This window comes from Hyla sarda, chromosome 6 (assembly GCF_029499605.1).
Source record: "Hyla sarda isolate aHylSar1 chromosome 6, aHylSar1.hap1, whole genome shotgun sequence".
NCBI lineage: Eukaryota > Metazoa > Chordata > Amphibia > Anura > Hylidae > Hyla > Hyla sarda.
Window position 1 is genome coordinate 51693248 of NC_079194.1, and position 15082 is coordinate 51708329.

Below are 15082 nucleotides of genomic sequence, written 5' to 3' on the forward strand. Positions count from 1 at the left end.
CTTAAGGGGATAGGGAAACCCAAAAAGAAAAAAAATTTGGGGTTTAACGTTAGCGTTTTATCCCAAAGAGAAAAACGCCAGGACTAAAACCTACTATTTTTGAAGTAACAAATAAAACATCACAAAAACTGCGTCTCATGAGCGCAAAATGACAGGGTGGGTTTTTCTAAAACTTTTTTTTATTTTCTGCATTGGGGCCGAGCATCTTGTAGTCAGGCCACTGCATCTCAGTCATGTCCAACACGGGCCCCTAACAGCAAAAGTCGCTGTGCCAATGTGAACAGACCCCAAGCACATAGCACTATAACCTACCATGTTGCTGTAGTAACCTATCACGTGCCCTCCGCACACTCTCCTTCCCACAGCGAGGCCCGCTCCAAGTAGATAAGGAAACGTCTGACAGTGTCATGTGACCTCGCCTCGACACGTGACACCGACGTCATCGCGCCCCAACCAGGAATAGCACCGTTCCAGAGCTGACACCCCCTGTGCTCGCGGGGATGCGCTGTCACGTGACTCGCGGTGCCCGGCTGCCTGCTCTGCGGTGTCAGCTGGCGATGCCCGCGCTCCTTGGCACCCGGTAATGTCGGGCTGGTGAAAGATGTGCAGCCCCGAGGTTATGGCCGCCGATCCAATAGTGTCCTACGGTCCCCGGGGCACGGCTCTGTCGCACGTGCACCCGGTGATGAAGGCGTTCGTGTGCGGTTCTCTGAGCGGCACCTGCTCCACCCTCCTCTTCCAGCCGCTGGATCTGCTCAAAACGCGGCTGCAAACGCAACAGATCTCCTCCCCGGGGTAAAGGCGCGATTACTGTGTTGTATAAGTTTATTTTTTTAGGTTTAGTTCACACGCAGCAGATTTGTTGCAGAAAGTTTCTACTTCAGTTCAATCTGAAAGTGATTTTTATAATTTTTTTTTTGCATTTGCAGAATTTTTTCTGCATCAAATCTGCAGCATGTAAACGTGCGCCTATTGTGGGGGTGTAGCTTATTGGCGAGTGAGGCGGCGCTAAATGTATACCCGTATACTGTACCGTCTTGTGTCTCTGCAGGAGCCGAGTGGGGATGGTGAAGCTTTTCCTCACAGTCATTCGTACTGAAAACTTCTTGGGACTGTGGAAGGGGGTGTCCCCGGTAAGTGACCGTCATTACTCATCTGTAACAGCATTTCCTATAAGGCAGCATTCACGTCCCCGCCAGATGCGCCCCGTGCGCTATTCATGTCAACGAGCCGGACAGAGTCATTCAAACCAATGGGTCATCCTAGTATTATATAAGAACTTATGATGCAAGAATAAATCATTAGAGTCTATTCACACAGACAGTGTCCTGTAATATTAGAAGCTCCAGATTTCAGTGTTAAAGGAGTACTCCGGCGCGCCTTTTTTTTCATTTTATCCCATCCGGGCTGCAAAATAAAAGAAAACAAACTTTCTCTTACCTGCCAACGAGCCTCCGGTGCTCCGGTACAGGCGTTCGGTACCCGGGCTGTATTCTTCTTACTTCCTGTTAGCCCGGCACGTCACACGAAGCTTCAGCCTATCACCGGCAGCAGCGATGTCCCGCCTCGGCCAGTGATAGGCTGAAGCTCCGTGTGACGTGCCGGGCTAACAGGAAGTAAGAAGATTTCAGCCCGGGGACCGAACACCTGTACCGGAGCACCGGAGGCTCGTTGGCAGGTAAGAGAAAGTTTGTTTTCTTTTATATTGCAGCCCGGACGGGATAAAATGAAAAGTGTGTGCTGGAGTACTCCTTTTAATGGGGGTATTCTGGGCAAAAATATTTTATCCCCTATCCAAAGGATAGGGGATAAGGTGTCTGATCACGGGGGGGGGCCCACTGCTGAGACCCCCTGTGATCTCCCTGCAGCACCCGCATTCTATGCGTGAGCTGCGTCTCTAGTTTTGGAAACCTCCGGGTTTCCGGGACTGGGGACGTGACGTCACGCCCCCTCCATTCATGTCTATGGGAGGGGGCGTGATGGCTGTCACGCCCCCTCCCATAGACATGAATGGAGGGGGCGTGGCGTGATGTCACGTCACCAGTCCCGGTAACCTGGAGGTTTCCGAAACCTGAGATTCAGCACCCGCATAGAATGCGGGTGCTGCAGGGAGATCGCAGGGGGTCTCAGCAGCGGGCCCCCCCGTGATCAGACACCTTATTCCCTATCCTTTGGATAGGGGATAAAATATTTTTGCCCGGAATACCCCTTTAAATGACTGAACACGGCTTCAAATCTGCACCATCGATGCTGTACATGTGACTAGACCCTTAAAGTGTACCTGTCATATTGCCGAGAAAGGAAAAAAAAGTGATATGTTGCTCAGTACCTCATCCTGATCATGTACATATAACTTTTGTGTCTAGCTTCTGTATTTCTTTTAGAATCAGCTTATATCAGATCACACTGAATTTCCATCTTCTCTCAGCAGGGGGCGTGTCCCTCTCCTGCCCTCACTGTACATAACTGAACTTCCTCCCTCACTGTGTGTCACTGAGCTGTCAGCCAATAATTGCACTCTGCTCTGTAACCCTTTCCTCTCTGATTTTATACTGCACATGTTACACAGAGAGGAAGAAGGATTACTGGAGTTTGCCTGCTGTTCTCCTTATACACTATGGCCCTCATTTACTAAAAGTGTTGTGTAGGTTTCTTTGTGGGTTTTAATTCCCTACAACTTATTTTCCACTGTATTTACTAAGGTTTCCCTACATTTTTGCTTTTTTTTTACACCTGCTCCGATCTGTCGGGTTTTCCTCAGCTGAAATCCCAACATTTTATGTGAAAACCTTAGTAAATATGTTGGGTTTTTGTGAAAATGTCGGGAACACGCCCCTTTTCAGAGACCACGCCCCCTTTCCCCTGGAAGCCAGGCCCCGGGTTCTCTTAGCAAAATGGAGAGTTAGTCAGGGTTTTTTCATTTCTGGCGCAGACAGAATTTGTGGCGCAATGCGACAGAATCTGGCGCACAACCCGACAAAACATGTCGTATTTGCAATAGTAAATGAGGGCCTATGTAGTAAATGACAAGCAATATGGCTGTCAACCTGTATCTTATCCAGCTTTCCCAAGCTTACTACAGGGGTGAGACACTGTAACAAACCCCCTCCTCATGTAATCTTTTTACTACTGATAATGGATCACACACTGTAACAACCCCCTCCCCCTTGTGTGAATGTGCTGTCACACTTGCTTCTCTATGCTGAGGGCGGAGCTGTGCACTGAATCATTCTTCTTCTCTCACTCGAGCTGCAGAGGGGGTGTGGCCTCCTCTCAGCCAATCACAGCAGCTCACCCGCTGCCTGCTCTCTGTGTGTTTGGAGATCTTCACACAAGGAGCGCACACAAAGCCCCCCCCTCACATTCTGTATTCCGACTGAGAGCTGCTGCTATTGTCTGAATGACCAAGGTAACAGGTGGGGGAGATTTTATGGGGACCCCTATAAAAGTAGCAGTTTTCTAAGGGAAACTGTGGAAGAAATAATGAAATGTACTTATTTTCTATGGCTCTATTGTTTTTGAAAAATATAGGGGAAGATTTATTAAAACCTGTCCAGAAGAAAAGTTGCTGAGTTGCCCCAAGCAACCAATCAGATTGCTTCTTTCATTTTTAGGAGGCCTTGTCAAAAAGGAAAGAAGCGATCTGATTGGTTGCTATGGGCAACTCGGCAATTTTTCTTCTGGACAGGTTTTGATAAATGTCCCACACAGTTTTTGGTGACAGTGGCCATTTAAAGGGATACTCCAGGACTGGAAAATTTATGTCCTATTCTAAGGATAAGGGGGTAGGTTTCAGATCGCGTGAAGTCCGATTGCTGGGACCCCCGCGGTCTCCCGTACAGGGGCCCCGGCAGTCCACAGGAAGGGGGTGTGTTGACCACCGCACAAAGCGGCGGCTTACACGCCACCTCAATACAACTCTATGGGAGACCCGAAGCACTGCCTTATCGCCTTTAAAATAGGGGATACCTTTTCCAGTACTGGACTACTCCACAGCTACTTATGCCTGCTTGGTGGACTCCAGCCTCGACCTACCTGGATGAAAGCAAGTGATGGACTGCTCAGCCAGTCACTGATGGCGTAAGTAGCCAGGGCCCCGTATGGGAGATCCCAGCAGTTGGACCCCCAACAATCGGACACTTATCTTTGATCTCGTGGATAGGGGATATGTGTCTTAAAAAGTTCAGTTTCCCGGACAACCCCTTTAATATGTTCACTTTATGCTCTTTAAAAGGATTAAAAATAGAAGCTAAAACCAGATTCTCCTATATGCCATAAAGCAGAAGCCATTTCCCATTGAGTTACATTATAAAAAGAAAATCGAACTGCAATGTGTACCTAGTATATGATCATGTCAAACTTGTTAGCTTTTATTTTGGCTTTAGTGCATGACATGGTAAATCCATAAGAGAGTGAATTATGTGACATACGTATTTAACTATTTCCTTTACAGTCCTTTATGCGCTGCATTCCTGGGGTTGGTCTCTACTTCGGCACACTTTATTTCTTGAAGCAACATGTTTTCCTGGGGCAGGAACTCAGCCCCCTAGAGTCAGTTCTTTTGGGGGCAGGATCCAGGACGGTAGCAGGAGTTTGCATGCTACCATTTACAGTAGTAAAGACTCGATATGAGGTAAGTCCTAACTTATAAATAACATATTGCACTATATTTTAGGCTATACGATTCTGCCTAAATTATCTGAGTTGTGGTCAGGAGCCACCATAAACTCAAAATTGGAGGGGATATACATTTGACACTGGCATTATACTCTACCATCCAAAATTGTATAGTTTGGATACTATGGGGGGAGATTTATCAAAACCTGTGCAGAGGAAGAGTGGTGCAGTTGCCCATAGCAACCAATCAGATTGCTTCTTTCATTTTCCACAGGCCTCTAAAGAGGCCTGTGGAAAATGAAAGAAGCAATCGGATTGGTTGCTATGGGCAACTGCACCACTCTTCCTCTGCACAGGTTTTGATAAATCTCCCCCCATATATCTGTAGTAATGTAAATTGCCTATACATATAGTCTTAACTCAGGACTCATGTGGTGAGCCACCCATCAGGGAGTGGTGAGGCACATGTTGCTCTTGAGCCGCTGGTTTAGGATCACTACTGTAGAGTTTGGATAACTCCTTTACATATCTGGCTGTACTGCTGCTTCCAACACTGAAACAGACAGCACAATGCTTTTGGCTGATGCCATTTATTTGCTTTATTTATTTGTTCTCTGCTCATTGACTCCTTGCTTTTAGAGTAGCGTTAGAGGAATAGTTTGCAAGCTGTATTACAGAACAGCCATGAAAGTCTGCAGAGGGACTTAGCAATGACATGACATGGCCAAATGAGCCCAGCTTGAAACTAGCAGCACGTTTACAAGTGCATATCAGGATGTCTAAAATTAGTTAAAGGGGTACTCCGCCCCTAGACATCTTATCCTGGGGACCCCCGCAATCTCGGCTGTGGCACCCCAGACATCCAGTGCATGAAGCGAACGTCACTCCATGCCGGATGACTGGCAATGCGGGGCGGAGGCTCGTGACGTCATGGCCACGCCCCCTCAATGAAAGTATGGGAGGGGGAGTGATTGTCACGCCCCCCTACCATAGACTTGCATTGAGTGGGCGTGGACATGACGTCACGAGTCTCTGGCGCTGCACTCGATGCTCTAACGAATGCCGGGTGCAGCAGGGAGATCCCTTTGGATAGGGGATAAGATGTCTAGGGACAGAGTACCCGTTTAAGGAATGAAGATCACAGCCTAAGTGCAACTTTTTACTTCAAAGGAACCACTAGCATGTAAAAAGATGTATATTATTTTTTTTTTTTTTTCATGTCAAAGGTTGGGGTACTCATTAAAGGAGATCTGCAGTGCTCTGAACTTTATCCTTCGGATAGGGGATACATTTTTTTAGACTGTGGGGGGGGTCCGAGCACTGGGGCCCCCCGCGATTTCCAGTACGGGGCCGCGGCAATGTACAGGAAAGCGGAAGCCGGAACGCCCCTCCATGAATCCCACAGATAAACCCCCGCGGATAAAGTTCAGAGTAATACAGATCTCCTTTTTAAAGGGGTTAACCAGTGAAAAAAAATCAAAAAAAAAAATCAAGCTTTTACTCCTGTGCTCCAGTGGTGGCTCTGATCCCCAGCTACTCAGAAATCGTGACACCCGGGCCCCAGCTACTCAGAAATCGTGACACCCGGGCCCGGAGTGACGTCAGGACCCAAAGCGTCACACTGCCCCTCCGCTGGAGCCCAGGAGGAGAGTAAAAGATTGTTTTTGGGTTTTTTTGTTTTTGTTTTTTTAAACCCTGTTATGTGGCCAAGTTTTGGAAGGAAAAAAAAACCCTTCCCCTTAACTCCTAAGAGATCTATCCAGTCATACTGTGTGCAGCCCCTCAGCCCTATCTCTCTGTGCCTTAAAGGGGTATTTCAGGATCTTTAATTTTTTTTTTTTTTTTTTTTACTATTCTACAGGGACTGTAAAGTATTTATGGAAAAAAAAACTGCATAGGGTTCCCCTTATTTTTATTCTCAGCCAGATACCAAGCAGCAACTGCCTGACGTTACCAGGATGGGCAAGGACCATTGTTACTGTCCCTACCCAGCCTAAATAACGCTAGCCTGCTACCGCCTAGGCCCAGGAGTGCCATTTATGATGCTCCGGGCCTGTAGGTACCGGCTCCTCCCAGCACCCCTGTGGCAGTGGGTACCGAGGTAATAACTGGGGATTAGCTCTATCTGTTTTTGGGGCTAACGCTAAGCCCGGCTTAGTAATGGATTCCGTCAATAAGACTGCTTCCACTACTAAGCCTGAAAATTCAATAAAAAAAACACTACACATTGGAAAAGTTATTTTATTTTAAAAAACATTCCCCCACAGCCCTAGTTAACCATTTTATTAAAAGAAAAAAAATCTAGTTAATTCACCGAATCCGCCACAATCCTCTGCATACATGGATCTGAATGAAACTAGAAGAAAAAATTAACACAAAAAATGGGTTAGTACATTTTTGGCGCTCTCCACTGGGGAGAGTGCCCAAAATGCAATGTCTTCCCAAACAGAGAGCCTCCAATTGTTGCAAAACTACAACTCCCATGCATGCTGGGAGTTGTAGTTTAGCAAAAGCTGGAGTCTCCCTGTCTGGCTAGACACTGCCAGAAGGGTTTGTTTACATTATACAAAACGTACAATGAAGAGAGCCTCAGACTTACCAGCCTGGCTCCCGTCTGTAGCCCCACCCCTAATGATGTCAGCACTAGGGGGCAGAGCTACACAGACCCGACAGGGAGCGAGGAAGGTAAGGGGACCTTGTCTTCTGTATACACTATACACAGCTATCTATAGATAGCTGTATATTCTGTATGCCGCCCAAAGGGGCTATAGGAGCAGGGAGTCCTGTCAGTATAGTGACAGGGTTTCCCGGCTCCTGTATAGTATACACGGGTACACTATGCCCCCCTGTATACTATACGGCCGGGGGAGGTGAGTAGTAATGCTGTACATCACTCCTCATTTCCTTACACTATGTGGACCGGGCGCTCTGCATCCGACCAACAGAATGGTACCTGAAGGTAGTGAGAAAACTGCCGCAGGGGACAAATTTGGCTGTTTCCACACACCAGAAAAACTGCCAAAACGCATTTTTTATTTTTTTGAGGGTTAAAAAAAAATAACAAAATGTAAAATCAAAAAAATAACAAGTGTTTTGTTACCTCACAAACAATGAAAGGTGTCATTACAAAGTACAATTGTGCTTGTACTCGTACTCACATGGCTCTGTAGATGTTAAAATGAAAGAGCTATGGCTCTTAGACGGTGAGAAGGAAAACAAAAACTGGTGCCAGAAAGTTATACAGATTTGTAATGTTACTTATGTTTAAAAAAAAAAAAAAAAATCTTAATCCATCCAGTACTTATCTGCTGCTGTATTCTCCAGGGGAAGTTGTGTAGTTTTTTTTCCGTCTGACCACACTGCTCTTTGCTGATACCTCTGTCCATGTCCGGAACTGTCCAGAACAGGAGAGGCGTGAGCAGAGAGCACTGTGGTCAGACTGGAAAGAACTACACAACCTGCTCTGAAGCATACAGCAGCTGATAAGTACTGGAACTGGATTTTTAAATAGAAGTAATTTACTAATCTGTTTAAACTTTCTGGAACCAATTTGCAATCCAGAGTGGAAAAAGCCTGTACGTACCTCCCTTGCTCCCCACAGCCTCCATTATAGGCGCTAGGTGTCCGCTGTGCTTCTTGGAGCTGCCAACAATACGACCCCTGAGGCCAGTGATTGGCTGAGCTGAAATATGACGTATTGTCTATAGCTTTGAGAAGCGCAGTGCGGTGGACACTGGTCGCCATGATAACAGAGGCTAATGTGTGCGTCACTCACTTTGGAGTAAAAAATAAATAAAATAATAATAATATATACACTAATCTGCTGATCCCTCGCAGCTGCCCTACTAGTGCTCAGGGTTCCTGGTCCTTTCGACTACTTCTTGGTTGCTGTTGACACATCTTTCTGCGGGGATGATGTATCATCAGTAGCCAGGATAAAGCCAAGAGTGTTGGGCATCGGGAGCGGCAGGTAAGTAGAAGTTCCTTTTTTAATTTTTCCTGAGCCACATACACATTTATCTTTATTATTTATGTATGTATTCTTTTTACATTCCTAGATAACCCCTTTAACTTGCTGCCACACAGGAACAAAAATCATCTAGAATAGTTAGTTAAAGGGGTAATTCAGGAATCAAAAAAAAAAAAAAAAAAAAACAGGCCACTCCCTGTCTGTCTCCACTTTGGGTGTTGTATTACAACTTGGCTCCATTCGCTTCAATAAAACTGAGCTGCAGAACCACACCCAACCTGGAGACAAATGGGGAGCGGTATTTGAATAAAATTATCTTTGTTTTTATATTCCTGGATAACCCCTTTTCAGCATGAATCAATCACCACTTCAGCAGATTGGGTTAAACTTTTGATAGCTTTCTTTTTTCTCCTACATTGCTGACTATGCCACTGTGTATATGTTTGTACCATATATATGTGAAACTGTCTGAATGTAAGGAAAAATGTAAATGTTTGACAAAGCTGGGCTATAGGTCAAGGATAGGATGTTGGTATTTTATGTATTTTTTTTTTGAGAGGAAAAAAAAAAGTAGGAATAGAAAAAAACAGGTCTTTAAAGGGGTACTCCGGTGGTCAACGTGTTTTTGACTTGCCCTATTTGTTTTGTTTCATTTCTATTCTTGTTGTTTAGCCTACTCTATTTCCGTTCTTTGTTGTCTTTTTATCCCCCACTTTGTTTTCCTATCTTTGCTTCTATTTCCTGTTTCTTGCTGTGCTGAAAACTACAAATCCCAGCATGCCACATGCCTTGCTGGTTTGGGGTGGCTCAAATTTTTTTTTTTTTTTTCATTTTTTTTCCCCCCGCTCTTTACCCACCCTACTATTTTCCCATGTCAGCCCCCTTATACACATCACACTAATATAATTAGCCTTGGTTGGGATACACTGGCATACACACAAAAGGGACTACAACTCCCAGCATGTGTCATTCAGGAGTCTTCAGTCTGTGGTATAACGCCAGCATGCTGCCTCTGTAGTCTCCTGGAGGTTGTAGTTCACCACATCTCTATAGGGCATACACCAGTGTTTCCCAACCAGGGTGCCTCCAGCTGTTGCAAAACTACTACTACCGGCATGCCCGGTCAGCCAAAAGCTGTCCGGGCATGCTGGGAGTTGTAGTTTTGATACAGCTGAAGACACCCTGGTTGGGGAAACACTGCATTTTGTTTGTCATATACAAAACCTGCCCAGAGGAAAAGTTGTTCATAGCAACCAATCAGATTGCCAGGCCAGTGAAAAAAACGAAAGCATAAATCTGGTTGCTATGGGCAACTCAGTAACTTTTCCTCTGAGCAGGTTTTGATAGATCTCCCCCTATGTGCATAGTCTTTGTCATTGCTGTTGTACTTGTATTTTTGAGAAGGGATTGGGTAATGTTTGCTGTTCGTAAAATAATGACTTTTTGTTGTAAAAAATCAATAAAAACTATCAAATAAATTAAAAAAAGCACCAAAAAAACTGAATAAAGCCAACTCTTCTCACCCTCCTCATCATTGACTGATATCTACTTAGTATCTACTTTTTTTCAAGCATTACTGAGAGTAAAAACTTCCTGAGAACCATGTTCAAAAAAGGGGTTGTGCAGAAAAATAAGCGTGCCAAATGTAGTAAAAAATAACATAAAAACCTATACTTGTCTCTCTGATCCCATGGTATGTCGGTGCAGATGACGGTTGTTGCCTTGGTCTTTCTTTGCTAACAACTACCATGTGCCTGCTGCATCCAATCAGTGGCCTTGGTGGTCATGTGCCGCCCGACTGACATCACCGCTCAGCAATGGGAACTATGATGTGGTACTACTGGCATCATAACACCACTACAGTTTGGAGCAAGGGTATTGTATATTACCTACAACGAGAGTTGGCAAAGAGCTCACATTCACACATAAAAACAATCAACAAGTCATTGAAGTGATGTCAAAAGTTATGTGAAATCTTTTGAAGCGAAACTAAAATGGGCACTAAAGGACTTTCAAGCGGTGAGAAACAAGATTCTCTGGTTTAATAAGACCAAGATTGAACATTTTGACCTCAATTCAAAGCATAATGGGGCATTTATTAATACCTGTCCAGAGAGAAAAGTTGCTAAGTTGCCCATAGCAACCAATCAAATAGCTTCTTTCATTTTTCAGAGACCTTTTATAAAAAATTAAATAGGTAAGGACTTCAGTAAAGGGCAGGATTAGCTAGCGCTGTCTGGAACAAAACTAATGGATCCACAAATACTTCAAGTGAGCAGCTTTATTGTAAGAAACATTCAACGCGTTTCGCTGCGCAGCTTCATCAGGCATATTACATGGGTGACACACACCTGTGGTGTTAACACCTTAATGAATAGATAAGAAATATTCCAAGCATTACAACAACATATAAACAGCAAGACATACCGTATATACTTGAGTATAAGCAGAGGCCCCTAATTTCACCCCAAAAGCCTAGGTAAAGTTATTGACTCGACTATAAGCCTAGGGTGGGAAATACATCATCCTCCCCCCCTATGTCATCATCCAGACCCCCGTCATTATCACCCTCATCACCCTGTCATTATAACCCCGTCACAATGACGGGGTATGATGACGGGGTGATAATGACTCCCCCCCCCCCCCCCCCCCCCCTTCATCATCACCGCCTGTCAATCCCTTCGTCATCATCCAGACCCCCCTTTTGTTTTCTACTCACCTCCCCACGGTGAGCTGGTCCGGGCCGTCCATTTTCTGGCATCTATGCTGCAAGGACCGTCCGGTGGGGAGGGTTAGTTGTTCCAGGTTGTTCATCTTTACGGGGAGGCCCTCTTCTCTGCTACGGGCCGGCCTCTGACTAGTGATGTTGCATTGACGACAATGCGCAGGGCGTCCGTGCGCAGCAGAAGTCCGTGATGTCCCTGTGCATGAAAGTCCCTGCGCGGTGACGTCAATGCAGCGTCACTAGTTCGGGGCTGGCTCGGAGCGGTGAAGAGGGCTTCCCGGTGAAGATGGACAGCCTGGAACGACTAACCCTCCCCACCAGACAGTCCCTGCAGCATAGATGCCCGAAGATGGACGGCCTGGCCCATCCCGTCACAGCTAAGCCAAAATTGTTCACTCGAGTATAAGCCGAAGGGGGAGTTTTTAGCATGAAAAATAGTGCTGAAAAACTCAGCTTCTACTGGAGTATATACGGTATGTGCTAAAAGCATGTTAAGTATCATATATAAAGCGTCAAGGTCATAACCACTTTAAATGCTACATATACATAGAAGTGTGAAATAAAAATACCCTGTAAAGAAACTCATTGAATCAGCATGGACGTTCACTGCGTGTGAACAGATACATATACAAAGATGCAACAATGGTACAAAATTACAGCAAAACATTGAACATGCCTACTAAAGAGTAGTAAATGAAAATAATAAAAAATAAAATAAAAACAGGATCTACATCTAATGGGTACTACGAGATGTCACCTCTATAACAAAACCTATAAAAAATGAATAAAAGTAACATCAATAAAAACACATATGTGCAGCATAAATCCTGGCTCAATGGGAACAAGCGCATGTGTACAGCACAAGGAACCGCCCTCATGTGCCTAAACGCATGGCAGCAGCAGCACACATACCGCCCCATGTGAACAAACCCAAGAGAGAGACCAGCAAAGACTACATGCTTGAAGTATCCGTGGATCCATTTGTTTTGTTCCGGACAGCCCCGGCTAATCCTGACCTTTACTGAAGTCCTTACCTATTTGATGCCATATCATGACAGGATGGCTGCAGTCAGAATCTACAGGGTGGGCCATTTATATGGATACACCTTAATAAAATGGGAATGGTTGGTGATATTAACTTCCTGTTTGTGGCACATTAGTATATGTGAGGGGGAAAACTTTTCAAGATGGGTGGTGACCATGGCGGCCATTTTGAAGTTGGCCATTTTGAATCCAACTTTCGTTTTTTCAATAGGAAGAGGGTCATGTGACACATCAAACTTATTGGGAATTTCACAAGAAAAATAATGATGTGCTTGGTTTTAATGTAACTTTATTCTTTCATGAGTTATTTACAAGTTTCTGACCACTTATAAAATGTGTTCAATGTGCTGCCCATTGTGTTGGATTGTCAATGCAACCCTCTTCTCTATATACTGCTATATACTACTATATACACCACAGGAGAAATGCTAGCACAGGCTTCCAGTATCTGTATACACTGCTATATACTACTATATACACCGCAGGAGAAATGCTAGCACAGGCTTCCATTATCCGTATACACTGCTATATACTACTATATACACCGCAAGAGAAATGCTAGCACAGGCTTCCAGTATCCGTATACACTGCTATATACTACTATATACACCGCAGGAGAAATGCTAGCACAGGCTTCCAGTATCCGTATACACTGCTATATAGTACTATATACACCGCAGGAGAAATGCTAGCACAGGCTTCCAGTATCCATATACACTGCTATATACTACTATATACACCGCAGGAGAAATGCTAGCACAGGCTTCCAGTATCCGTATACACTGCTATATACTACTATATACACCGCAGGAGAAATGCTAGCACAGGCTTCCAGTATCTGTATACACTGCTATATAGTACTATATACACCGCAGGAGAAATGCTAGCACAGGCTTCCAGTATCCGTATACACTGCTATATACTACTATATACACCGCAGGAGAAATGCTAGCACAGGCTTCCAGTATCCGTAGTTTCAGGTGCTGCAGAATGGGCAAAAAAAAATTGGAACAGGACCCTCAGTTTACACAGAAGATTTTGTTCAGTGATGAGGAAACTTTTATGTGAATGGTGAAGTTAACAAACAAAACCACCGCTATTGGTCTGACACTAACCCACATTGGATAGATCCCTCCAAGACTGTGGGAACACAAAAATTGATGGTATGGTGTGGTATATGGGGTACAAAGATAGTGGGGCCATTCTTCATCAATGGAAACCTCAAGGCCACTGGATATGCGAAATTGCTACATGATGATGTGTTTCCCTCTTTATGCACTGAAGCTGGCACGTTCCCTGAGTTTTTCCAGCAAGATGGTGACCACCACATTATGGGTGTCAGGTCCGAGCATTCCTAGATGAACAGTTTCCTGGTAAGTGGATTGGTCGTCGTGGGCCAGTTGAAATGCCCCCAAGGTCTCCCGTTCTGACCCCCTTAGACTTTTATCTTTGGGGTCATCTGAAGGCAATTGTCTATGCTGTGAAGATATGAGATGTGCAGCACCTGAAACTAAGGATACTGGAAGCCTGTGCTAGCATTTCTCCTGCGGTGTATATAGTAGTATATAGCAGTGTATACGGATACTGGAAGCCTGTGCTAGCATTTCTCCTGCGGTGTATATAGTAGTATATAGCAGTGTATACGGATACTGGAAGCCTGTGCTAGCATTTCTCCTGCGGTGTATATAGTAGTATATAGCAGTGTATACGGATACTGGAAGCCTGTGCTAGCATTTCTCCTGCGGTGTATATAGTAGTATATAGCAGTGTATACGGATACTGGAAGCCTGTGCTAGCATTTCTCCTGCGGTGTATATAGTAGTATATAGCAGTGTATACAGATACTGGAAGCCTGTGCTAGCATTTCTCCTGCGGTGTATATAGTAGTATATAGTAGGGATGTAAGAAAAAATCGATTGTCGCGATAATCGCTGTTTTTTCATTTGCCGATACTGAATCGATTCAAAATATTTTTGAATCGATTCTTTTAGGGATGTGGAATTTTTCTCTCATGACGCCCGGAACAGCATGTCATGTCCTGGGCATCAGGAGATAAAAGTTCCACATTTGTGGAGCCGGGCAGGCCGGATCTGACACGGCGTCGCTCTGGGTGTATGGAGCGGGCTCCGACTCGTGCCCGCTCCGTACTATGCGACCCCCGGCTGATTTCAGTAGCCGGGGGCCGCCGCTAATAGCCAGCATGCGGCAATCGCCGCGGCTGGCTATTAAAGGAGTACTCCGGTGCACACTTTTCTCATGTTATGCAAAATAAAAGAAAACGCACTTTATCTTACCTGCCAACGAGCCCCCGGAGCTCCGGTACAGGTGTTCGGTCCCCGGGCTGTATTCTTCTTACTTCCTGTTAGCCCGGCACGTCACACGGAGCTTCAGCCTATCACTGGCCGCAGCGATGTGCCGCCTCTGCTGGTGATAGGCTGAAGCTCCGTGTGACGTGCCGGGCTAACAGGAAGTAAGAAGAATACAGCCCGGGGACCCAACACCTGTACCGGAGCTCCGGGGGCTCGTTGGCAGGTAAGATAAAGTGCGTTTTCTTTTATTTTGCAGCCCGGACGGGATAAAATGAGAAAAGTGAGCACCGGAGTACTAGATCGCCGCTGTCAAAGCTGACAGCGGCGTCTATTGGGATCTATGAATGCTCCCAGGTGGGTGATGTATCGGGATATATCGTGATGTATCGTCACCTAGACGGTATCGCGATATATCGG

General features: G+C 45.2%; 1 protein-coding gene across 1 annotated transcript in view; it reads left to right on the forward strand.

The window, feature by feature from the left end:
* Positions 1–424: 424 nt before the first annotated feature.
* SLC25A38 (solute carrier family 25 member 38) overlaps positions 425–15082 on the forward strand; it is a 38018-nt gene continuing 23360 nt past the window's right edge. Inside the window, exons 1-3 of the mRNA XM_056523693.1 lie at positions 425–795; positions 1052–1133; positions 4454–4633. Coding sequence (XP_056379668.1) covers positions 602–795; positions 1052–1133; positions 4454–4633 — 456 coding nt within the window. The 5' untranslated portion in view covers positions 425–601. The remainder of the gene's footprint in view (positions 796–1051; positions 1134–4453; positions 4634–15082) is intronic.